General features: G+C 37.7%; 5 protein-coding genes across 10 annotated transcripts; 4 read left to right on the top strand and 1 right to left on the bottom strand.

The window, feature by feature from the left end:
- Positions 1 to 985: 985 nt before the first annotated feature.
- LOC111778501 (plasmodesmata-located protein 2) lies at positions 986 to 2,725 on the bottom strand. Of its 2 annotated transcripts, XM_087119000.1 has the most exons (4): positions 1,675 to 2,725; positions 1,360 to 1,473; positions 1,228 to 1,264; positions 986 to 1,124 (listed from the first exon to the last, which is right to left on the bottom strand). In XM_087119000.1, exons 1-3 carry the CDS (start codon positions 2,441 to 2,443, stop codon positions 1,257 to 1,259), a joined length of 891 nt encoding a protein of 296 aa, XP_086975126.1. In that variant the 5' UTR covers positions 2,444 to 2,725; the 3' UTR covers positions 986 to 1,124; positions 1,228 to 1,256. The 2 variants fall into 2 exon arrangements, with proteins under 2 accessions (XP_086975126.1, XP_023514144.2); XM_023658376.2 differs by having other exon boundaries at positions 1,101 to 1,264.
- Positions 2,726 to 3,972: 1,247 nt separating this feature from the next.
- LOC111778957 (uncharacterized) lies at positions 3,973 to 9,649 on the top strand. 4 transcript variants are annotated; one of them, XM_087119286.1, is made up of 9 exons: positions 3,976 to 4,319; positions 5,842 to 6,260; positions 6,362 to 6,434; positions 6,511 to 6,591; positions 6,778 to 6,841; positions 7,384 to 7,471; positions 7,565 to 7,649; positions 8,286 to 8,336; positions 8,591 to 9,649. In XM_087119286.1, exons 1-8 carry the CDS (start codon positions 4,215 to 4,217, stop codon positions 8,322 to 8,324), a joined length of 954 nt encoding a protein of 317 aa, XP_086975412.1. In that variant the 5' UTR covers positions 3,976 to 4,214; the 3' UTR covers positions 8,325 to 8,336; positions 8,591 to 9,649. The 4 variants fall into 4 exon arrangements, with proteins under 4 accessions (XP_086975411.1, XP_086975410.1, XP_086975412.1 ...); XM_087119285.1 differs by lacking the exons at positions 8,286 to 8,336; positions 8,591 to 9,649 and adding an exon at positions 7,745 to 8,024 and having other exon boundaries at positions 3,973 to 4,319; positions 5,847 to 6,260; XM_087119284.1 differs by lacking the exons at positions 8,286 to 8,336; positions 8,591 to 9,649 and adding an exon at positions 7,745 to 8,022 and having other exon boundaries at positions 3,975 to 4,319.
- A 2,373-nt stretch (positions 9,650 to 12,022) lies between these two features.
- Positions 12,023 to 15,956, top strand: LOC111779024 (uncharacterized). Of its 2 annotated transcripts, none has more exons than XM_087118976.1 (5): positions 12,023 to 12,322; positions 13,607 to 14,362; positions 15,343 to 15,534; positions 15,623 to 15,742; positions 15,817 to 15,956. In XM_087118976.1, exons 1-5 carry the CDS (start codon positions 12,272 to 12,274, stop codon positions 15,922 to 15,924), a joined length of 1,227 nt encoding a protein of 408 aa, XP_086975102.1. In that variant the 5' UTR covers positions 12,023 to 12,271; the 3' UTR covers positions 15,925 to 15,956. The 2 variants fall into 2 exon arrangements, with proteins under 2 accessions (XP_086975102.1, XP_023514822.2); XM_023659054.2 differs by lacking the exon at positions 12,023 to 12,322 and adding an exon at positions 13,102 to 13,483.
- A 1,405-nt stretch (positions 15,957 to 17,361) lies between these two features.
- On the top strand, positions 17,362 to 19,294 carry LOC111779236 (large ribosomal subunit protein uL14x/uL14z/uL14y). Its single transcript, XM_023659342.2, has 4 exons — positions 17,362 to 17,514; positions 17,791 to 18,075; positions 18,900 to 18,941; positions 19,047 to 19,294. The coding sequence occupies exons 1-4, from the start codon at positions 17,502 to 17,504 to the stop codon at positions 19,127 to 19,129; spliced, it is 423 nt and encodes a 140-aa protein (XP_023515110.1). The 5' UTR covers positions 17,362 to 17,501; the 3' UTR covers positions 19,130 to 19,294.
- A 1,039-nt stretch (positions 19,295 to 20,333) lies between these two features.
- LOC111779016 (eukaryotic translation initiation factor) lies at positions 20,334 to 22,656 on the top strand. The gene is made up of 5 exons (XM_023659043.2): positions 20,334 to 20,599; positions 20,892 to 21,060; positions 21,178 to 21,303; positions 22,232 to 22,297; positions 22,383 to 22,656. The coding sequence occupies exons 1-5, from the start codon at positions 20,409 to 20,411 to the stop codon at positions 22,428 to 22,430; spliced, it is 600 nt and encodes a 199-aa protein (XP_023514811.1). The 5' UTR covers positions 20,334 to 20,408; the 3' UTR covers positions 22,431 to 22,656.
- The last annotated feature ends 37 nt before the right edge of the window (positions 22,657 to 22,693 follow it).

The raw sequence follows: 22,693 nt of genomic DNA, 5'->3' as shown, positions 1-22,693 counted from the left end.
TCTCTGGATGTCAGAACATGGGACCATATTTCTTTGTTCAACTCTGATAATCCATAAATGTTCACTGACTGAACAGAAGACAGGAAGACCAGTTTGTTCTTGGTAGAGTTCTGTTTGTTTCCCTTTCTTTATTACCTTGTGCAATTTCTAGTCTACTAGTTTGCATCCCTCTATGTCTCTGTTTTAGAGTTTGTGCAGAAATGGAGCAATTTACTTTTGTTTAGATATCTGTTTTTTCGTCCAATTGTGTTTCTGCTAAACATTGCCTGATTTCTCTTCTTTAGTTTCAATTTTGAACTTTTGAGAATGTCTTTGAGACTATTGAAGAACATCAAGTGCATTAAGAACAATATTTGCCTCCTTAGGTCCTCAAGTTGTATCTTTTTAAGGAGTTTCTGGTTTCTTTTTACTTTTTGGAGGATGAGAATAAAGATCTTGATGAGAACATGTGGTTTCTTCTGCTTAATCACTAAAACTCAACTTGTTAAAGCTCATTTCATCGAAAAGAGTTGAATTTGAAACTCTCCTCCGACATATTGGTTGATTTTTTTTACAATAGTTGTAGGCGATTCACATGCCTGACCACCCGGGAAGATATTTAATAGGTCAAATTTCGAAATCAAGCTATTAATTCATCAAAACTCTTAACAATTCAAGCATAACTTATTGAATAAGACATCAGTTATCATTACAAAAGTTGATGGTTTGATCTCTCACTGCTACCATTGCTAACCAAACAAAAACCAACGGGAATGAATCGTTTTAACATTTAAGAGTATGCACAAAACCTAAAGATTTACAGTAAAATAGTTGGACTTTGAAATCTTCGAGAAGAAGGCAGCTGTTTTAAAGCATATAAAGATCTGAGTTATGAGGAGAAACAAACCCGAGTCGGAGATATAAGAAAAGAGACAAACACCCACATGGCTATAAAGAAAGCAATAAGATAACAAAAATATTTATAAAAAAAAAAAAGGAAAGAGAAAAAAAAAAAACATTCTTCCCTTCTCCTTCAGTTCTGATATTTCCTTTTTCCTTTTTCCTTTTTCTTTTTGTTACCTTCCCTTCCTTCCATGCACTGATATTCCTTCTTCTCTTATCAGCAAGCTTTTCAGACCACAGTACTAAGAACGGTCTCTGTCAACTCAAAAAAATTCTCATCCTCTTTATAAGACAAAGCAAAAGAAAACTAAAGCAATTTGGATTTTTGTCTTTCCATTTTTTTACCTCAAAAAAACTTTGACTCTTCCTCTGTATCAATGTCCTGCAGATTATAGAAGATGAACTCGATCAATCAATGGAAGTTTTTGAACCAAAAATGGCAGAAATTTGCATCAAACTCATGTTCTTGATGCATACCATCATGTTTCTTCTTCAAACCTCTGATGAAAAGCAAGCAAATTACCAGAAATCCCACACCTGCTGCCCCTCCTAATATCACTGCCACTGTCTTCCCTGTGTTTTGCCCCATCCCTGACACCAAATTAAGCCTTTCATATCAATATACTTTCAGAAATCAAGAACACTAGCTCCTTCATTAGCTCTATGAGTTGCAAAAACATGTGTTTTGGTTTGAATTTGATGCATTTCAGATCTAACCCAGGTGCCAAAATGTGCATGGCTGTGTCAGTGTGTGAGATAAACTGTTATTCACTGAAAGTTTGAGGGTTTTACCTGATGGAGATGAAGAATATGATGATGAAGAAGAAGAAGATGATGAAGATCTCCTTGGAACTCCATTTGGGTAATAACTATAACTGATAAAGCACTTATACAAATAAACTTGCCCTGAAATTGAGCTTCCACATTCAACCTGAGCTCTTTGCACAGCATGTTTCACACACTCACCACAATCAGAATCCCCCAAATCTCCTTCACATTGAGCCAACACATACAGAGATTGATAGTTAGTAGTGTAGAATCCATGGCCACTCACCACGCCATTCTCCAACACAGATAACCCTGTATCCCTCCTCTCTTCAAACCCACTTCCAGCAATGTTGGTAGCCCCACAAGTTTTATACAGCATTTCAAACCCTGATATCTGAGCAAACCCAGGAAACTCATACAGCAAATAGCAGCCTGAGAGATGAACTCTACCTGCAATGGTTTTGCCGCAGAGACTATCGGCTAATTCAGGGAGTTTGCTCACACAGTTGTAGCAATCGGAGTTGCTGAGATCCCCTCGGCATTGGAAGAGGCCGGTGATGGAGGTTTGGGCGGTGCCGGAGGTGGTTTTGAAGAACTTGGAGCCTTTGGCGGATTGTGAAACTAAAGAGCCGAACAAAGCAGCCAGAGCTTGTGAATAAACGCCATTTGGATCTGAGAATCCTTGCTTGGCGCAGCCCTTGTAGATCAATGTGGTGTAATCAGAACCAGATTCAACCAAACAAGAGAGGGAAATGAGGAAGAAGATGATGAAGAAAAAGGATTCAAAACCCATCTGGGGTTTGTTCACTAATACCTCAAATCATGGGGAGATTTCGATTTCATTGAAGAATTCAGTCGGATTTGAGAGATGGGTTTTGGTTTAATCCGAAGAACAATGGAGGGCTCAGTTCAATTCCTCAAACCAAACCGTACCTCTCTGTAAAATGTGCAGATGGGAGAGGAGAGAAGGGAATCTTTTTGCTATTCAGTCCTCGCAAAGGGACAGAGAGAGAGGAAGCGCTGTGAAACGGAAACTTGGGGAGAAGGAAAAAGTGGAGGGAAATTGGGAATGCCATTTTCTTTTTATTGAGATGGTGAAACTGTGTTAAGCCATTAAAATAATGGAGTTTTATGGTCTCCTTGGAGAGGGAGAACTTATTGGATTGTTCAAATGGCCAAAGGAATCTAAAAACATTTGTAGTAGTCCACATCCATCTTCCTTGCTTCTTTCATTGCTTATTTAAATTTATAAATCAATTTATATTTACCCTTTTCAGATTTCAGCTCGGAGCGAATGTCTTACTGTATAAGCTTATGCTTATAGATATTCGCTTTATCAGCGTAGCTAGGTTTAGATGGAGAATGACGAAGGAGTGGAAAACATGGAGATTGGACTATATTCTCGGTTCCTGTCTTCACCCCACTAAACTTAATCAATTTATATTTATCCTTTTTCAAGAACATGGGATGGTAGAGATTTCACCTTGGAGCGGATGTCTTACTATATAAGCTTATGCTTATAGATATCCGCTTTTATCTATGTAGCTAGGTTTAGATGGAGAATGTGGAGGGAGTGGAGAACATTTTTTTTTCTGTTATATAAATGGGGTAAGAGATTGGACTATATTCTTGATTCCCGTCCCCAACCCAACAACCCAACAAACTTAATATGTCCCCAACCCAACAAACTTAATATATAAATATTATATTATAGGGTCGGGGATGGATTTTACGAGGGATGGGGATGGAGAAGTCTTCCTCGATTCCACCAATTCGAGGTGGGTTGCAAACTCTATTCAAGTTGTTCAGATCACCCATCCAATCAACTCGAAATTTCATATTAATTTCAAACAAATTTTCATATTAGTTTCAAACAAATTTCTAACCTGTGTACCTTAATTTAAATAGATCATAGAAATTTGAAATAAATTTAAAGGTTTTAACAAAAAAAAAAAAAAAAATTGAACAATGAGTTTGTGAAATAAATCTTCAATTTCACCGGATATTATTTTGGTCGAGAATGCTCGAACAGCCAGCTCAGATCCGGCCCAAAGTAGGCCCATATTTAATGGGCCCTATTGGCCCATCAAAACCTATGAGACTAAATATCCCTATCTTCCTTAAAACTTTTTTATATTCTTTTTTAGGAAAAATAAATTAATATTTAAGAAAAAAAAAAAAGTCCACCCTCTCTATTGAAAAAGTCAACCACTTTTTTTAATTTTTGCAAGCTTTTACAATTTTAATATCTAAAATTGGGTCTAAAACACATTAATCCCCAAAATAATTACATTTACAGTTAAAGATGAGGTGAAAAATATTAACCATTTCCACCACCGTTCTCTTACCATAATTTCTTCTTACAGCCGTCTGAGATTCATTGCAACACCCATCTGTGAGTGTCTCTATCCTTCACCGACACCCATCGCTTCCTTCTTTTCTCTTTGATTTCTTCAATCCTGGGGAACCCAAAGTTTGAAGAACACAGAATCATGAAGGTCCAAGCAACCCCAGCTTGAAAGATTATTCGTTTCCCTTTTTCGTTTTGATCTTCATTGACCCAGATGTATGCTCTCAAGGATAAGCTCTCCGAGAGGCTCTCCAGCCTCTTCTCTAATTTCACTACCTCGGGATCCCCTAAACCACCGGCGCCTGATCCTCATACTCAGGTTCTTGCGATTGTTTATGATTGTTTTTGGCTTGATTCATATGCTGCAAGGCTTTGAATGCTGTTTAGAGATTGTGTGTCTTGTGATTTTATGGTCTGGGTGGGGAATGGTTTTGTGGGTATTTGGATATTTGGGACCCCGTGAAGGGGATTAATGAATTCTTGTAGGGCTAACGTTTGAGTATTGTTGGGAGAGGAGTCCTACGTCGGCTAATTAAGAAGGAATAAATCTCTATTGGTATGAGGACTTTTGTTCCCAAAATCAAAGTCATGAGAGCTTATGCTCAAAGTGGACAATATCATACTACTGTGAAGATTCGTGGTTCCTATCATGGTATCAGAGTCATGCCCTTAACTTAGCCATGTCAATAGAATCCTCAAATGTCGAACAAAGAAGTCGTGAGCTTGGAAGGTATAGTCAAAAGTGACTCTCAAGTGCCGAACAAAGGGTGTACTTTGTTCGAGGGCTCCAAAGAAGGAGTCGAGCCTCGATTAAGGGGAGGTTGTTCGAAGGCTTCATAGGCCTTAGGGGAAGACTCTATGGTGTACTTTGTTCGAGGGGAGGATTGTTGAGGATTGTTGGGAGAGGAGTCCCACATCAGCTAATTAAAGAGTTGATCCTGGGTTTATAAGTAAGGAATACATCTCCATTGATACGAGGCCTTTTGGGGAAACCAAAATCAAAGCCATGAGAGCTTATGCTCAAAGTGGACAATATCATACTACTGTAGAGATTCGTGGTTCCTATCATGGTATCAGAGTCATGCCCTTAACTTAGCCATGTTAATAGAATCCTCAAATGTCGAACAAAGAAGTTGTGAGCCTGGAAGGTATAGTCAAAAGTGACTCTCAAGTGCCGAATAAAGGGTGTACTTTGTTCGAGGGCTTAATAGGCCTTAGGGGAAGGCTCTAATGTGTACTTTGTTTTAGGGGAGGATGGTTGGGAGAGGAGTCCCACATCAGCTAATTAAAGAGTTGATCATGGGTTTATAAGTAAGGAATACATCTCCATTGGTATGAGGCCTTTTGGGGAAACCAAAATCAAAGCCACGAGAGCTTATGCTTAAAGTGGACAATATCATACCATTGTAGAGATTCGTGGTTCCTAACCTTGTTCTGTACTAATATAGTTATTGGTTCGAGTGGTTCAAGTACTTATAGGAAACAAGATGTTTGACCGGAGGAATTATGTTTGATTCACATTTCGCATATATCTTTTAGTACTTACCTCACTTTCCCCACACTCTAATATTAGGCTATAGAACTGCTTGATGGACCCCTACCTCCTTTATGACTGAGCGGTCCTTTAGGGGCCTTAGTTGGTGATCCGAGCTGTTTCCCTTTCAACGATGAAGTTTATCTCCCATTGTCTTACTGGCTGACCTTGACTCCCGTTATTTTGGGATCATAAAGCTGGAGTATGAGTGGAGGTTTCAATCTCAATGTTTCATCTCCTTTTCTTTGATTGATTCATTTGTGAATGTCTTTACCTATTGGCTTGTGACATGGTTTTAGTTATGTAGGCCAGGCCAAAGTCGAAAGGAAGAAAATCACTGTCTTCATATTTATCCTTAGTAATCCCGTCGATACGTGGATCTAAATCAACCGATTCTCACCAAGACACCAATGAAGTTGAGTCTCCCTCGGTTCCGTTTTGCGATGTAAACAATGATTTCCAGGAGGAAGGCCCAGATACCGATTTAGAATGTACTATACGATGCAAGGCGGAAGAAATATATAGTAAGCACGATGATGACCCGGCATTTGGAAGGAGCACGTGTAGTTCGAAAGTATTTGAAGAAGCTATGGAGCAGCCCACTCCAAGGAATCCGATATCAGACCTCACAGATACATCCGCTTTTATCTCTGCCGAATTGTATGAATTCCTGGGATGTTGTCTACCCAACATTGTGAAAGGGTGCAAATGGATCTTACTGTACAGGTAGTTCAGCTGAATTATTATAACTTCGAGCTATATCAAATGAAGTATTTTGTTTATATTTGATCTGTGATCTGGTTCGTTTCGTTTCAAATGAAGGGCAGTACAACGAAGCATGGTATATCGCTTCAAACTCTTATTCGCAATAGCCACAATCTTTCTGGCCCTTGTTTACTGGTATGTCGCCCCGTGACTGTTTTAGTTTCTCTGATGATAGAACTTTTAAGCGATAAAATGTGGTTATTTAATCTAGATTGTCGGAGATACACGAGGCGCCATATTTGGTGGTCTTCTAGAATGCCCTTTGAAGCCTACGCCCAAACGAAAATATCAAGTGAGTAGCTTTTTCTTGTCCCTCCATTCCCTTTAAAATGGTTGCATATTCATACGACTTTCGACACCGGGGGAAGGAAAGGAAATTGGCATTTAGAAGTTCTTTTAGCTTCTAAACCGACCTGTATTTCTTCGCCCTTCATACTGTAACTTCGATCTAATTTTTATGATTGTCTCTATTTGATAGGGAACCAACCAAACGTTTGTTTTCACGACCAAATATGGCGATCCAAGGCTCTTTAGAGCAACTGGTAAATATTCTGTTTTGGCGTGTTCGATGGGGAACTCGGTCATATTGTTAAGTATATCAGTCCTATGTGTTGCGCGTGTTTTGTTCATTTATGCACGTATTTCTTTGTTTGTCGTTATTGTATGAATACAATGATCGAGGAAATTTATGGTCTCCATTGTTCGTTTCCTCGTGTTTTTCTACCTTTCTTCCACAAAAGCAGCATACATTTCTTCTTGTTTTCCTTTGCTCGAGGGCTTCTTCCTTGCATTTTCATCTAAACAGAGGCTTTTCTGATAACGAAACCATCGATATGTCGTCGCTTTACCTTTTACAAGGAGCTCGTCTTCACTCGGGATATATTGATAGTCATATTTGTCTCTTTTAAAGTTCCAAACTTCCAAGGAGTTTTCTTTGTTCCTCTCTTTGGTTTTCGGCTTTTACTTTTGTACTTCCATTGTTTTTCAAAATCGAAAGACTCTCCCATCTCTTCCCGGCCAATCTCCGAGGCCACGATCTATTCCGCTGTTATTTGACAAATTTGTGTTTGTTCCACTGATGCAGGAGCTAACCCCTACTATTATATTTGCTTGAATGATTTACTAGCAATCGGAGGCGGTGGTAGCTTTGCCTTACGTTTGGACGACGACTTGTGAGTCGCTCTGTTTTTTTTTCCATCGAACTTTTGCCTACCACTCTTGTTATACAGCAAACTTTACTAAGTTGTCTGCTTTCATGTAACAAGATTAAATGGAAGTAGTGGACCATGTGACACATTTGGTAGCTTATGCTTGGCGCACGACCCAGAGTTCGAGCTGAAAAATGTCGAGGTAAGTTAACTTCTCAAACTTGCATAGCTTGAATATCTACCCGTTGAGTAGATGAAAGTCACCTGTCATGATATCGTGTGCTTTACATGATGTAGTATGACATTCTATTTGCCACTGGCATGCACGTGCCTTGCGATATCCCACATTGGTTGGGGAGGAGAACGAAACACCCTTTATAAGGTGTGGAAACCTTTTCTTAGTAGACACGTTTTAAAGCCTTAAGGGGAAGCCCGAAAGGGAAAGCCCAAAGAGGATCATATCTGCTAGCGGTGGGCTTGTCCATTACAAATGGTATCAGAGCCAAACACCGGACTATGTGCCAGCGAGGAGGTTGTTCCCCGAAGAGGGGCAGACACGAGGCAATGTGCCAGTAAGGACGTTGGGCCCCGAAGGGTGGTGGATTGTGATATGCCACATTGGTTGGGGAGGAGAATGAAACACCCTTTATAAGGGTGTGGAAACCTTTCCCTAGCCGACCCCTTTTAAAGTTTCGAGGGGAAGCCCGAAAGGGAAAGCCCAAAGAGGACAATATCTGCTAGCAGTAGGCTTGGGCCGTTACATGCCTTGTCCTACTATACGTTTAGCAATATAAAGTGAAAGTGATGGCTTTTACATAAGTTTTTGTGGTTTTTGCAGTTGTGGGGTTTCGCTCATGCGTCGAGATACTTAACCTGAAGACGTTTTACGGTTCTTTTTATAGTTTGTGCTCGTATTTAATTACTTGTGATTATATTCTTCATTTTTCCTTTTGTTCTTTCAACAATTTTATTGAATATTGAATTAAAAACTCTCTCTTAAAGAAGTCTTTTAACTTTCTTTCTTTGTGTAACATCATTCATTGCTGCATCAGATCAACAATTATTGTCTCTTGTTGAGTGTTCATCGAAACATAGAACTAATGTTTATTGGGTTTTGATGCCCTCTTCTGATGTAAACTCTAGATTGTTAATGAAAGACGCTACACGGTATGAATTCTAACTTTTCATGGGGTTCTCCGTCATCCAAGCCACTACAAATCGAATGAATCCCGGCGAAAAAAGAAGCTTGTTGTAATGGAATAGTTCATCGTCAAAAGAAGAACAATGGGTTGTGCAAGGGAAGTGTCCGGGTTCCCTTGACAAGGTAGACGAAGTCCAGGTATGCATCCGATGATCCGGTTCAACTTGCTAGCCTTAGCATCCGTCTTTACCGAGTGAAAGACGGTTCAAGAGAGAAGCTTAGAAAGGTTGAGCAATTCCAGAAGTGGAGGAGCGAAGCTGCTTTACCGAGTTCACTACTTTACCACTCGCCAATAGCAAATAGACAGGTAAGAGCTCTCTCTGTTCTTGATCGTATCGAACTAATATCTACTGTTTTCTTTTTTTGATATTCTTGTTTGCATACCGATAGAAATCGTCCCCCTCCCCCTCAATAACGTGCTTTTCAAAACGGGATTCTCTCATTAGTTTGAAAGCCTTATCCGCTCATTTAGGTCATTGATACGATTTTCGGATGCCTCGAATTACTTTTGCCTAAAGTACCGACGTCGTTATCTGGAAGGACGACGACGACGGAGGGAGGGGAGCAATAGAACAAGAATATGTAGAACTTACTAAACCAAATGCTGACATGATAGGGGCATTTAAAAAGTGAGACAGCCTTTGTAGGCGCTGTGTTCGGGTTCTAACCTTCATTATGGAAACGAGCACACGAGCACATGATCGAAGAACTCGGGTACCGATCGTAAAAAGACTTGAGTTTTGAATAGCAGAAAATGGATCCATTCAAAGCTTGGAATATGTTTCATCTTTAGTAAAGGCTAGAAATGTACGTTAAGATCTATGGATTGGAACAATATCTCTGAACTGCAAAACAGCATAAGGTTCAAAACATTACCCTCTCTCTTTATTTATTTCTACTTAAACTAGAAAAAATTGGTTCCTCTTTTAGAACGGAATTTCGTCTCGAAATGTGGAAAATGCTTGAAGATCTACTCGAGAATTTCGAGCTAGTTTGTCGTTTTGCTTGACGTTATTGAGTTTGTTCTCTTAATTTAAAGTTAATTTGAGAGTTTCGTAAGCATCTAAGTAGGAAAGGAATTATGAACGAGAGGGTTTATACACATTTATCGATAGTTGTGAGTAGATTGGGCATCGTTGGGTTATGTTAGAGGTTGAGATAGCCTCCATATAAGTTTAGTTGTTTAAGCCATAATCGAAGTGTTTTTACGTATGTAATATGTTCTTGGTTGGGTGAATTGTTTGTTGTTATGTTATTCTTATATGAATATTAGTGAGACCTCATATGTGTGCGATTCATATAGGTATGAATAATGATGCATTCAGTGTCCCTCCATGCATATATTATTTAGTGTAGGGTCGGTGCATATGAAATTGATACCAACGAGGCCCAGTGGTTATGAAATTCGTACGAGTAGGGTGGATTCTATGTGTGAAAGTGATACACATCTCGAGCATATGAAAGGAACGAGAGCCCAAGACTATGATTCTAGGTCTCACTAGGAATGAACGACATGATTCATGTTGCACGTGTTTGCATTTTTCGATTCCAATGATGAGTCCACCTGTTTATGTATTTATAAACCTTTTTCTTAGGGACTGATGATGATGGCTACGTGTCATAATCATACTTGATCAAGGCGTGTTGTTTGTGACCGCAGGATGTCTCAGACAAGCTTGTCCAGCATGTGTTGTCCATGACTAAATGTCAGTTCCATGACTACATGACTGCTGCTCACCAAAATTATGTCTAACACCTATCCATGCAAAAATACCCCAAAATGTATTATAGCGGGATGTGACTAGTTGTTAATTCTTTCTTTTCGGGTTATATTATATCAAAATTGTGGTTGTTGCTTATTCGTTCTAAGCCTATAATATTGTTTTCAACGCATTTCCTTGCTCACGTTTTCTAAAATATTTCTCTCAAACATGACTCGAAACTCAATCATATTTCACGACACATGACTGACTTGTTCGTTGGGTTAGCATAAGAGCTGTAGAATCGTTGTCCGACACGACACACTCGTAATAAAATTTCCATTTATCCAATTTTTGTGAATATAAAATATGATATTGGGATTATTGGTAAAGTTGAATAAATAAAAAAGATTAGGAATAGAATATATTTTATATTCTCAATCAAATCATATCTTATGTCACACATGTTGGTCAAACCAAAGTCAAGGTTCTCTTTCCACTCACCAAAACAATAATGGTAATTAAATTGAGATGATAAAGTGATTAAGATTGCTTAGGTATCTAGCCAAACCACTTTTAGACATCCTTTGAGAAATCAAATCTTATCTTCTACTTTTTTTTATTTATAAAAAAAAACAATAATATATGGCCAAGTGTCTCATTCTCATTGGTCAAGGAGATTATTTCATTTTTTTAAGGTTTTGAAGTTATTAAAGAATTTAACGACATCATTAAAATTATGATATTTTCTTATTAAACTCGGTAAAAAAATATTAAATTAATTAAAATACTCGTACTTTAAACTTTCAAAAGTTTTAATAATATTCTAAATTAAAAAAAAATAGTTTGGAATAAAACTGATAGTATTTAATTTCAAAAATACATTAAAATTTTAAGAAAATCTTTAATTTTTTAAAAAAGGTAAAAATATTTTTACTGTTAATGTAACATTAACACTTTTAACGTTAAGAAAATTTCAAAAAAAATATTTACTATTAATATATAAACGAAAATCATCTGTCGAAACTTTATAGATTATTTTTGAATGCAGTTAAAGAGTATTTTTGAACTTTTAAAAAATGTTTAATAGGTTTTTTTAGTATTAATAAAAATTTTGATGCCTTTTGAAAATTCAATGATATTTTTTAAACATAATATTAAGCGGCTAAATTAAAAAATAATAGTAAAGATATTTATGATTTTTTTTTTTTTTTTAAGTTTAATATATTTTTTAAACAGAGTTAAAAAGTTAGTTTAGCATTAAAAAAAAATAGTACATCAAATGTATAGAATACGAACATTTTTATGAGCAAAACGTCTCGTCCATGAATTAGAGAACAAAAAAAGCAACTCGAGCGATGAATTTTCTATCGACTTCCATTATTTTAATTAATTAAAATACAATAAGACATTTATTTTAAGATTGTTTTGACCTTGGAAAGTTGACTGGTTTAAAATATAAACCAAAAAATTGAATTTAGTTTAAAAAGAATTAAAAGTATATTTGTAAGACAAGAGGTGTCCACGTGTCATGGGAGGTCAAAATAACAACGTTAAACAAAGGTAGAGATTGGCCCACCGCGACCATCGGGTTGACCAGTCGTTGAATGCCAGGCTGACGGCGCACGGACATCCCTACACTTAGAAAAATAACAACTTTCCCTCTCTCTCTCTAACTTTCTCTCTCTAGAAACCAAAAAAATCATACACACACACACAGACAGGACATTTCTCCTTGTTTTTTACTATAAATCTCTGTCTCTGTTTTATCCTGTTTGGCTTCCCATGGAGATTTGTTTTTTGTGTTCTTTGTATTTCTTCTTCCATTTCACTGAAACTTCTTCTTTGATGCACCAAAATCCACTGTTTTTCTGTTCTTTTGCATTTTAGAAACAGCCCCTTTTGGTTCATTCTACTCCAGCTATGTTGCAGGACGTCGGCCGCCGCTCTGTGTCGGAGAAAATCCTCCCCATTGTAATCTTCTTACCCTGTTTTCTCTCTTTTTGTATGATATTCGTGAGTGTTCGAGTCAGCTTCGTCGGTCGTCGTCTCGTTTTTCATGAATGCCCTCAAGGTGTATGATAAAATTCCCAGCTGCCATTTTTAGTTCTTTGTGCTTAGAAATGGATCCTAGGAACATGTGGTTAGGAATCACGACTCTCTACAATGATATGATATTGGCTCTTGTGGCTTTGTTTTTTGTTTTCTCGAAAGGCTCGTACCAATGGAGATATATTCATTACTTGTAAACTCATGATCATCCCCTTCCAATGTGGGACTCCCTCTCAACAATTTTCCCCTCGAATAAAGTACACCATAGAGCCTCTCCTGAGATCCTATGTAGCCCTCGAACCGCCTCCCGCCTCCCTTTAATCGATGCTCGACTCCTTTCTTTGGAGCCCTTGAACAAAGGACACCATAGAATCTCCCTTGAGGTCCTATGTAGCCCTCGAACCTCCTCCCACCTCCCCTTAATCGAGGCTCGATTTCTTTCTCTAGAGTTCTCAAACAAAGTACACCCTTTGTTCGACCTTTGAGTCACTTTTGACTACACCTTCGAGACTAGCAACTTTAAGTGCATTGCTCTGATACTACGTTAGGAATCATGATTGTCCACTTTGAGTATCAGCTCTCGTGGCTTTGTTTTTGGTTTCCTCAAGAGACGTCATACCGATGGAGATGTATTTCTTACTTATAAACCCATGATCGCCTTCTTAATTAGCCGACTGGGACTCGCTCCCAACAACCCTCACGTGGCTTAAATGTTCTTGTTATATCATTTCCGGGTTTGATTCTTGTTCCTTATGTTTAAGATAAATGAGAGAGAAAATGAAAGTGGGTTTTAAATTCTCTTTGTTTGTCCAAACTTAGAACATTTGCCACTAATCCGACCATATTTAGTATTCCATTAGCTTCTTGCTTTTCCGTCACACGAGCATAAATGCATATCATTTTCAACTTTGCACAACAAACATGCAGCATTAGAGACCATTCCTTCCTTTTGAACACTAACTTTATGTGTTTGTGTGTGCTTTATAATTCTCATCTTCTGGTCCTAATATGAAGAATCGTGCTTCTTGCTCGTTCGAAGCAAACGTCGATTTCTACACGATCGTCGTCCCTAAGATCATATTGGTTGTTATATCAGAACACCCTCTTGTTCTTGTTTTGATCCGTTTCGTTTCTGAAGTGGTTTCTATTTGTAGTTTTGGTATGTGTTCATGGTGTTGATGTCGGCTTTTGATGGTGTCTTCTCAGGAAGAAATCTCGAGTCCGATCAATGCACAAATGTTTGATTTCTGTGACCCCGAGCTGTTCTCGACGCTTCAGAACTCCGAGTTCAATTCTGGCTCGAATTGTTGTTACGACAAGAATTCATCATGTGTTACCAATGTGTCTCATTCTCCAGAAACAGATAACAATGGCAATGGCAATGGCAATACTGTTACGACGGCGGCTGCTGCGTCGTTTATACCTGTTAACGACGCATCGGCCGCTACAACTAACATAGCAGCCAACAGTATCTTTGATTCCAAAGAAGAACTTGACAATGACATCTCTGCTTCCATAGACTTCTCTCCATCAGCTTCCTTTTCAATCCCTCAATATCTCAGCAGCATCCATCCAGGCCAGTTTGATGTTCCTCAAGTGCAGTCCCAGCTACCATTAGTAGATCCCATGACCGAGGGGCTTATGCAGTGTCCTATGCCTCCGGTTGCAACTCTCCTCGACGACGATCTACCGTCGATCTATGTCGACGATTGCTTGTCTTCCTTGACATCCTACATGCCACTGAACCCTTCTTCCCCGTCGTGCTCGTTTGTCGGAGCAACCATGACAAACTACCTGCCTGCTGCATCGATGAACCCCGCTGCATCGTCGGTCGAAAGCTGTGGAATGTTCTCTCTACTCCGAACGGAATTGCAACCGCATGACCTCGATTATCAGGGAGACAACTGTGGAGTCTACAGCCAAGACTATATGCAAGGGACTTTCCATCCACCAGACCTTCAGGTACTTAACTAAATTCGGGTACGAATATGGATCTCCACAATGGTATGATATTGTCCATTTTGAGCATCAGCTCTCCTCGCTTTACTTTTAGTTTCCCCAAAAGGCTTCTACCAATAGAGATGTATTTCTTAGTTATAAACTTATGATCATTCACTTAATTAACCAACGTGGGACTCCCTCCCAACAATCTTCAACAATCCAATCCTCCCCTCGAACAAAGTACACTATAGAGTCTCCCCTAAGGCCTATGGAGCCCTCGAATAACCTCCCCTTAATCGAGACTCGACTCTTTCTCTAGAGTCCTCGAACAAAGTACACCCTTTGTTCGACACTTGAGTCAGTTCTGACTACATCTTCGAGGCTTACAACTTCTGTGTTCCACATTTGAGGATTTTGTTGACATGACTAAGTTAAGGGTATGGCTCCATACGATGTCAGGAATCATGGATCTCCACAATGGTATGATATTGCCCACTTTGAGCACAAACTCTCGTAGTTTTACTTTGGGCTTCCTCAAAAGGCTTCATGCCAATGGAGATGTATTCCTTACCTATAAACCCATGATTATTCCCTAAATTAGCCAACTTGAGAATCTCCCTCCCAACAATCCTCCCCTAAGGCCTATGGAGCCCTCGAACAGCCTCCCCTCAATCGAGGCTCGACTCATTCTCTAGAGTCCTCGAACAAAGTACACCCTTTGTTCGACACTTGAGTCACTTTTGTCTACACCTTCGAGACTCACAACTTCTTTATTCAACATTTGAGGATTCTATTAACATGGTCAAGTTAAGGGCATGGCTCGATACCATGTCAGGAGTCACGACCCTCATTGTCCACTTTGAGTATAAGCTCTCGTGGTTTTGCTCTGGGCTTTCCCAAAAGGCCTCATACCTTAAATTAGTCAACTCCTTCGAACAATCCTCAACAAATGTTACGATAACGACGAGCTAAACAATCCAATACATTTTGTTGCATATAAGGTGGTAAACAATGAGAAGATACAAGTGGGAGGTGGAGGTGGGGCAATGAAGTGCACAGGCATAGCATCAGAGCTCTCAAGCTTGAAGGACAGTAGCTTCAAAGTGGGAAAGCTGTCAGTGGAAGAGAGGAAGGAGAAGATTCATAGGTACATAAAGAAAAGGAACGAGAGGAATTTCAGCAAGAAAATAAAGGTCCATTCTCAATCATTCTCTCTTATGTCTTTCTGTTTATGATCAAACTCGAGACGTCGCTGACGGCGAGAATCGAAATGATCGACAGTATGCATGTCGAAAAACGCTAGCAGATAGCCGACCACGGGTTCGGGGACGGTTCGCAAAGAACGACGAATTGGCAGAGACTCAAAGGGCAGGTGGTAGCAACCATGAAAGAGAAGAAGAAGTAAAGGTCCTGAACTTTGAGCCAATTGTATTGAACTAAATTGATATGAATCAATGGCTGGTGTGTGTTTGCAGGTAGTGGTGAAGGAAGAAGATAGCTTGGTTGATTCCTCTGATATCTTTGCTCATATCACTGGTGTCAACTCCTTCAAATGCAGCTATCCAATCCAGTCATGGATTTGATTATTAAAAATTAAATAAAATCATTAAAAAAATAATTAAAAATTAAAAATTAAAAATTAAAAATTAAAAAAAAAAAAGAAAAAAAAGAAAAGAGGAAAAAACTACAATTTTGCAGGACCCAAATGAATAAATATTTGTGGTATGAAGTAGAAAGAGATAGTGAAGAAGGGCCATAAATAGAAATAAGTTTGAGTGAGGCCCCACTTAGCAATCAAACTTAGAGATCCTTTGTTGGTCAATTTGATCAATTTGTAGATATCTTATCAACAAATTTCAAAATCCTTGATTTGTAAATCTTAGGGTTTTTTGCCCTTATAATTAATATAATACATTTTCAAATTTAATTTTAAAGTTGCTTCCGACATATTTTAAGGGTGTGTGTAGGTTGGGTCGAAGAAGTATTTTTTACTAACCTGAGATTTTCGGGTTTGTTGGATTGGTAGCTCGAGCAGTCTGAATGGAGTTCACAGCCCAACTTTTCCGAGATATTTTAAGGGTGTGTGTAGGTTGGGTCGAAGAAATATTTTTGACTAACCTGAGATTTTCGAGTTGGTTGGGTTGGTAGCTCGAACAGCCTGAATAGAGTTCACAACCCAACTTTACCCATCTCATTATTTTCAGGTTATGTTGAATTGAGCTGTCGGTTTATTTTTTTAGTTGTTTTAAAAAAAATTAATAATTAAAATTTCATAAAACTTAAATATTAAATATTCATAAATCATAACGCATCATTAATATCGGTCACAGATATTAAATATTCTTACGTTTCATAATAATTTTAAAAGTAGCGTTGAGTTGAGCTACAAGTATTTTAATCATTAAGTGACCCCACTATTAGGGGTTGAATGCAAGAACATGTGAATGTAACGATCGGATCTATCATATCAGTTTTTTTTTTCCTACGGCACTATGCTAATGGGCAGCTTAAATGTGTATCATATACTCTACACATAGGAGCTCATACGTGTAAGTATGGGTTCACCAGACAATTCGCATACCGCTGAGAGTTGAGCTATATAACTCTTTTTTTTTTTTTTTTTTTTAATTGGTTAACTGGTCGGGTTGACCTAAAAAAAAAATTTCAACTTGTGAATTGATTTGATTTTTCGATTTTCAGAAAATTCAACTCAAATTGGACCGACAGAAAGATTATGGTTTGGGTTAGTTGAGTTCTCGAATCGTACCGTTAAAAGTAACCTTAAAAAACATATCCATTATGGTTTTAATATTAAGCTTAATTTCAATTATTTCAATTATTTTAATTAATTTATGTGTTCGTGTAGTTTTTAAAAAATCCTATAATTTTTATTTTATTATACATACAAATTCTTAATGAAAATTAAATAATTCTAAATTTTAAAATGTCAAATTAAATAATACATAAAATAAAAATATATATTGCATTAAGCCAATAATTTAAGAGTTATTTGTGATAGCCAAAATAATTAATTATATAATTTTATTCAAATTGGGCCCTTAGGAAGAAAGAGATACAGAAACAAACCCTAGATCCCATCGTTATATAAATCGCTGCTTAACCCTAATTTCCTCTCAGTTTCTCGTTTCAGCCGGCAAAAATGTCGAAGCGAGGTAAGCAAATCCTTGTTCCCATCCTGTTTATTCTTTGCAGCTTAGCCATCTAGGGTTTAGTTTTTCGATTTTTGGTTCTTCTGCTCTATGTTTTCACCGGAAGATTATGCTCTTGTTTCATTTGCATTGAGAATATCTGTTTTTGCGGGTTTTTATTGAATCTGTATACTACCTGCAATTTGTTAGTGGAGATTTATTTTACTTTGTGGAAGGGATGTTGATTTTATGTGTGTGAGGTCTGGAATGTGTATGATCGATTTATTTCTTGTTGGTCAGGGCGCGGAGGTTCTGCAGGTAACAAGTTCAGGATGTCACTGGGTCTGCCGGTAGCGGCGACAGTGAACTGTGCCGACAACACTGGAGCTAAGAACCTGTACATCATCTCAGTGAAGGGTATCAAGGGCCGTTTGAACAGGTTGCCATCGGCTTGTGTTGGAGACATGGTTATGGCCACTGTCAAAAAGGGGAAGCCTGATCTCCGGAAGAAGGTCCTTCCTGCTGTCATTGTTAGGCAGCGCAAGCCATGGAGGCGAAAGGATGGAGTTTTCATGTACTTCGAAGGTATATATGTTTGTAATTTTTTGTGTTTCGGAAGCCAATATAATACACCAACTTTGATCTGGAATTGTGTTTTCCTGTTGACGTTTGCTATCTATCACACGAGAGAAACAATGTATATTTTTAGGGTTGACGTTTGCCACTTGATCATTCCCGGATGATTGCGTCTAATTGAATTTTATGTCTTTGGGCCTTTGTTATTAACTGGTATCCTTGCTGTTATGGCGTTGCTTGCATTGTTCAAACATGATAATTCCATGATTAACAGTTCTACTGAAGCCAGATGCAGCCCCTGTTAGTGAATTTAGTTTTGAGTTTCTTAGATGTTTATTTAGTTTTCATTAAGGTTCTACGTTTTACTGGGGTCAAATAGCCAAATAGGGTCGTTAAAAAAAAAATAAAATAATAACTCTCTATAAAACCTATTTGGTAAGATAGGCCGTGTGTGCTTGTTTTGTCTTCATGGACTCACTATCAATGCGTCCCTAATATGAAATTAACAGAAAGCAACATATTGTAATGGTGTCCTCCATCTAGCTTCCAGGCATAAGTCAGGTATCCTCCTTATTGTAATGGTTGATACAGTTACGAGTCTGGTAAATTGACAGTGTCCATCGTTGCAGATATATTGTAGCTTCCATACTCATATCAGCTCCATGTGGACAGTACACTGATTTAGTTTACAATACTTCCATCCTTGATCTCATTGTTGCCATTTAGTATAAGATCCATCTTCCCTAAACAGCTGATTCATCCGTATAGAAATTTTGTTTAGAAGTGTTTCTTTAAGTACTATTTTCTGATTTCAAATATAATATTATTCGCAGATAATGCTGGAGTGATTGTGAACCCGAAAGGAGAAATGAAAGGTATGATTCATTCATCAGGAAAAAGAGATGCACGTTTTCCTTTTTCCTTCAGTTTTTAACCCTTTACAGGTTTATCATGTTGGTTTATTGCTGCTGCTATTACAGGTTCGGCAATTACGGGTCCTATTGGAAAGGAGTGTGCGGATCTATGGCCTAGGATTGCAAGTGCAGCCAATGCTATCGTTTAATTTTGTTTTAAAGTTTCAATCTTCTCGATTCTGTGGTCAGTTGTAATCATTTTTGACATCCTAGTGTTTCTTATAGTACTAATTTATTACCTCTTTGGATGGTATCTTTCTAAAACAATGAATTAGATGTTGAGTTGATAAGAAATTTTTAGAATTTGTCTTGAATGTTTCCAACAGTTCATAAATAGCTATCATCTCATGTTATTTTGCCCTTGCAAGCTTGTCTTGTGGGTTGATAGAAAAATGTTTAGGATTCGTGTTCAAGAAACTTGAGATTGCAGCTCGGCCATAACCCTTAAGGTTTTAGAACGTTGTTACAGGTTGAGTTTTCTCCAGGCTTCCCCTAACCCGTAAGGTTTTAGAATGTTTTGTTTCGGTTTTACTCCTATTATATAGGAAGGTTGAGAAAGAATATATTTTCTTGAATATATTTTCTTTTTACATTCAGCATTAGTAATTAAAGTGATCTTTCTAAACCAGTTTAGCTCATGAATTTTGCTTACGTAAAAAAAATCTAAAATTAAACAATATTCTGTCCGTAATTTGAAAATTTTAAAACTAGATAGACAAATTTCAAAACTTGAAGATTAATTTTAGAGTTTTTTTTACTGTGAATTATGAATAAAATTATTTAAATAGTTTTTTTTTTTTTTTTTTTTTTTTTTTTTTTTTTTTTTTTTTTTTTAAATCGAACTTAAAATATCCATAATCTCAATATTAAATTTTTTTTTTTTAATAAGTCATGGACTATTGCAATATTTTTATTTTTCAATTCAACAATTATGTAATGTCGAATTATCTGATCAATAAACGTCAATGTATCGTAAACAGTTAAACTATGCATTAAATTGAAAATGAGTCAAATGAAAAGAGAAACTACAAATGTTTTGGTATTGAATAGTTATTTAGGTATAAAAATCTTTCAATTTATATTAGGAGGCAGTAAATTTAGAAATTAGTAAGTTAAATTATTATTTTCCTTATTTAGAAAAAAAACTCTAAATTTTCATATTTTCTAATTAATGGTAGCCTTTTTCTGTTTTTTTTTTTTTTTTTTTGTTGTCATTTTTTGTTATTTTCCAATAATTTTACGGGCCTCGGGTCGGGGTTTAGAAGAGTTTTGGGCCTAGGGCTTTAGTCAAAACCCAATCGAATTCGAGAAGGTGAGTTGTTCTACACCAAAACCCAATCGATCAAGCTTAAAGCCTAAAGCTTCGTCTGTGGTTTTCCTGCCCCCTAGTTCCTCCGAGAAAAAGAGAGGTATTTTTCAACCCAAGATATGGCCGGTGAGGTAGCGGTAGAGGGTGCTGCGGCGGCGACTGAAGTTCCCGATTCCAATCAGCAGTCCCACAAATTAGAGAGAAAATGGACCTTTTGGTTTGATAATCAGTCGCGGCCGAAGCAAGGCGCCGCTTGGGGCTCCTCTCTGCGCAAGGTCTATACCTTCGACACCGTCGAGGAATTTTGGTGGTACGTTCTTGGATCCTTTTCTGCGTTGATGTTTAGATTTGGCCTTTTCCCCTTCTGTAAATATTCTCTTTTGCTAGATTAGGGCATAGCTCTTTTGGATTTTAACTAACCAGTCGTGTATTGAAGAGAATTATTTGTCATGTATGCGTATTTGATTGGATTCTCTTACGCTGTGGGGGTTGTGTTTCATTTTTCTTTGAAGTCGAACCACGATTTTGTACGAGGTGATTGGACAAGAGCCAATAGACCAGATTTGTTATTTTTACGATTTGTGATTTCGACTATTCTGCAGTTTGTACGATCAGATACCAAAGCCGAGCAAGTTGCCGGCCAATGCAGATTTTCACTTGTTCAAATCTGGAGTTGAGCCGAAATGGGAAGATCCTGAGTGCGCTAATGGAGGGAAATGGACTGTCACGAGCAGTAGAAAGGCTAATCTTGATAGCATGTGGCTGGAAACGGTATAGAAACCGTCGAATAATTTTATGCTGAAGTTGTTTATTTGTATGCCTCATGAGTCTGTGGTAATTGCTTGCTGTAATATGATCGAAATCTGCATTGTTTTCTTCCATTGCTAGTTGATGGCTTTAATTGGGGAACAATTCGAGGAGTCTGATGAGATTTGTGGCGTAGTTGCCAGTGTGCGCCAGAGGCAGGACAAACTTGCATTATGGACAAAGAATGCAACAAATGAGGCTGCTCAGGTTTGCCTCCTTTTATTGATTTTGTATATAATAGTGAAACCTGTCTTCTACGAGATTATTGGGAACAAACCTATTTTCTCTGAGGTTTTGGTTTGGTTCTTTCTGCTGTTTATGATTCTTTTTGAGATCTTATTTGACATTCTTGAAGTCTTTGAGAGAGATCATGTTTTCTGCTTATATGAAAATTATCTTCGCTTATTCCGTAAACGTATAGTTGTTGTTGTGAATGTGCAGATTACTAATTGTGTGTAGCTCCTCTTGTTTGCTTTATTTTGGCCTCTTTTGGGCTGATCTTTCTTGCAGTGCTTTCCTTTGTTTGCTCTATGAATTTTGGCTTCTCTATGAATCATGTCTTGCTCTATTTCATTCATACATTCATGTTAAGTATTCCAGTACAAAATGTTACTGCATCGTTTTACATTTGTTCTTAGAATTTGTCTATTCATTAGATTGCTAGCCATTGCATTTATAACATATTACCTTTATCTTAAATCAAATGCAATTTATTAGGTGACGTTTAGAACCCAAGTTTAACCTCAATCAGCAAGGGACTAGGGAGGGCCTAGGGCGATTCGTTCTCTTAGTTATTATGCAATTGATTTTGGATGTATCAAAGAATCTTACCTGCTGCATTCCTTCTCTTTGTTATTATGCAAGTTGAATTTTTAAAGCAAAGATGCCTTTAGTGAATAGGAGCCAACTAGCTTTGCACTCTTTCTTCAGTATGTTACAAGTTGTAACTTGTTTCAAGATCTCTGGTTAGACAGTTTGCAAATATTGAGAGTAAAGTAGATGTCGAAAATATATTTTGTATCATTATTACTTTTGACATGGTGAATTCAGTCCCCTGACATACCGCCCCTTTAAGCTTCTAAGCAAAGTTCTAAAGACTATGGCTTACTCTGTTGCTTTTCATCATTTGGTGCAGATGAGCCTTGGTAGGAAATGGAAGGAGATCATCGACGTCACCGACAAGATTTCCTTCAGCTTTCATGTAAGCATCAGTTTTATGGTCATCAACATTTTCTCCCGTTCCCCTCATTTTGTCTATTAAATCTCTCTGTTTTGGTTGGCTGTAGGAGGACTTGAGGAGGGAAAAGTCGGCAAAATCTCGATACAGTGTCTGATCATCAACTAGATCATGTTGCCGTGCTAAATTTTGAGGAAAATACTAAAAATGTTATTTCGACATACTTGTCATTGTTGTTATATTTCCTTCTTTTGTTGGCTTTGTTTTTGGATCCAAGACAATCGATTCAGATCTTCCATGCTTTGAATGCCCAGAATTTTACTTCAATTTATATGTTGGAACATACCCATCTAGAAGTGAAGCAATATACTGAAATTATTGTATTGTATGAGAGCAGATTTATGGGGAGGAGGGCTGTCT

This window comes from Cucurbita pepo, chromosome 17 (genome assembly GCF_057944985.1).
Source record: "Cucurbita pepo subsp. pepo isolate OVF chromosome 17, ASM5794498v1, whole genome shotgun sequence".
Taxonomy (NCBI): domain Eukaryota; kingdom Viridiplantae; phylum Streptophyta; class Magnoliopsida; order Cucurbitales; family Cucurbitaceae; genus Cucurbita; species Cucurbita pepo.
Note: the sequence above shows the minus strand (reverse complement) of the source record. Positions and strands in the feature narration are given on the sequence as shown.

Bases quoted from the DNA above. Each gene is read 5' to 3' on its own strand.
- LOC111778501 (XM_087119000.1), bottom strand. From the start codon at position 2,443: ATGGGTTTTGAATCCTTTTTCTTCATCATCTTCTTCCTCATTTCCCTC. The intron at 1,474-1,674 runs GTAAAACCCTCA...ATTTGGTGTCAG, and splicing joins ATATTCTTCATCTCCATCAG to GGATGGGGCAAAACACAGGG.
- LOC111778957 (XM_087119284.1), top strand. From the start codon at position 4,215: ATGTATGCTCTCAAGGATAAGCTCTCCGAGAGGCTCTCCAGCCTCTTC. The intron at 6,261-6,361 runs GTAGTTCAGCTG...AATGAAGGGCAG, and splicing joins AAATGGATCTTACTGTACAG to TACAACGAAGCATGGTATAT. The intron at 6,435-6,510 runs GTATGTCGCCCC...TATTTAATCTAG, and splicing joins TTTCTGGCCCTTGTTTACTG to ATTGTCGGAGATACACGAGG.
- LOC111779024 (XM_023659054.2), top strand. From the start codon at position 13,409: ATGAAGAATCGTGCTTCTTGCTCGTTCGAAGCAAACGTCGATTTCTAC. The intron at 13,484-13,606 runs GTTGTTATATCA...GTGTCTTCTCAG, and splicing joins TCGTCCCTAAGATCATATTG to GAAGAAATCTCGAGTCCGAT. The intron at 15,743-15,816 runs GTAAAGGTCCTG...GTGTGTTTGCAG, and splicing joins ACCATGAAAGAGAAGAAGAA to GTAGTGGTGAAGGAAGAAGA.
- LOC111779236 (XM_023659342.2), top strand. The intron at 18,076-18,899 runs GTATATATGTTT...TATTATTCGCAG, and splicing joins AGTTTTCATGTACTTCGAAG to ATAATGCTGGAGTGATTGTG. The intron at 18,942-19,046 runs GTATGATTCATT...CTGCTATTACAG, and splicing joins CCCGAAAGGAGAAATGAAAG to GTTCGGCAATTACGGGTCCT.
- LOC111779016 (XM_023659043.2), top strand. From the start codon at position 20,409: ATGGCCGGTGAGGTAGCGGTAGAGGGTGCTGCGGCGGCGACTGAAGTT. The intron at 21,061-21,177 runs GTATAGAAACCG...TTCCATTGCTAG, and splicing joins ATAGCATGTGGCTGGAAACG to TTGATGGCTTTAATTGGGGA. The intron at 22,298-22,382 runs GTAAGCATCAGT...GGTTGGCTGTAG, and splicing joins AGATTTCCTTCAGCTTTCAT to GAGGACTTGAGGAGGGAAAA.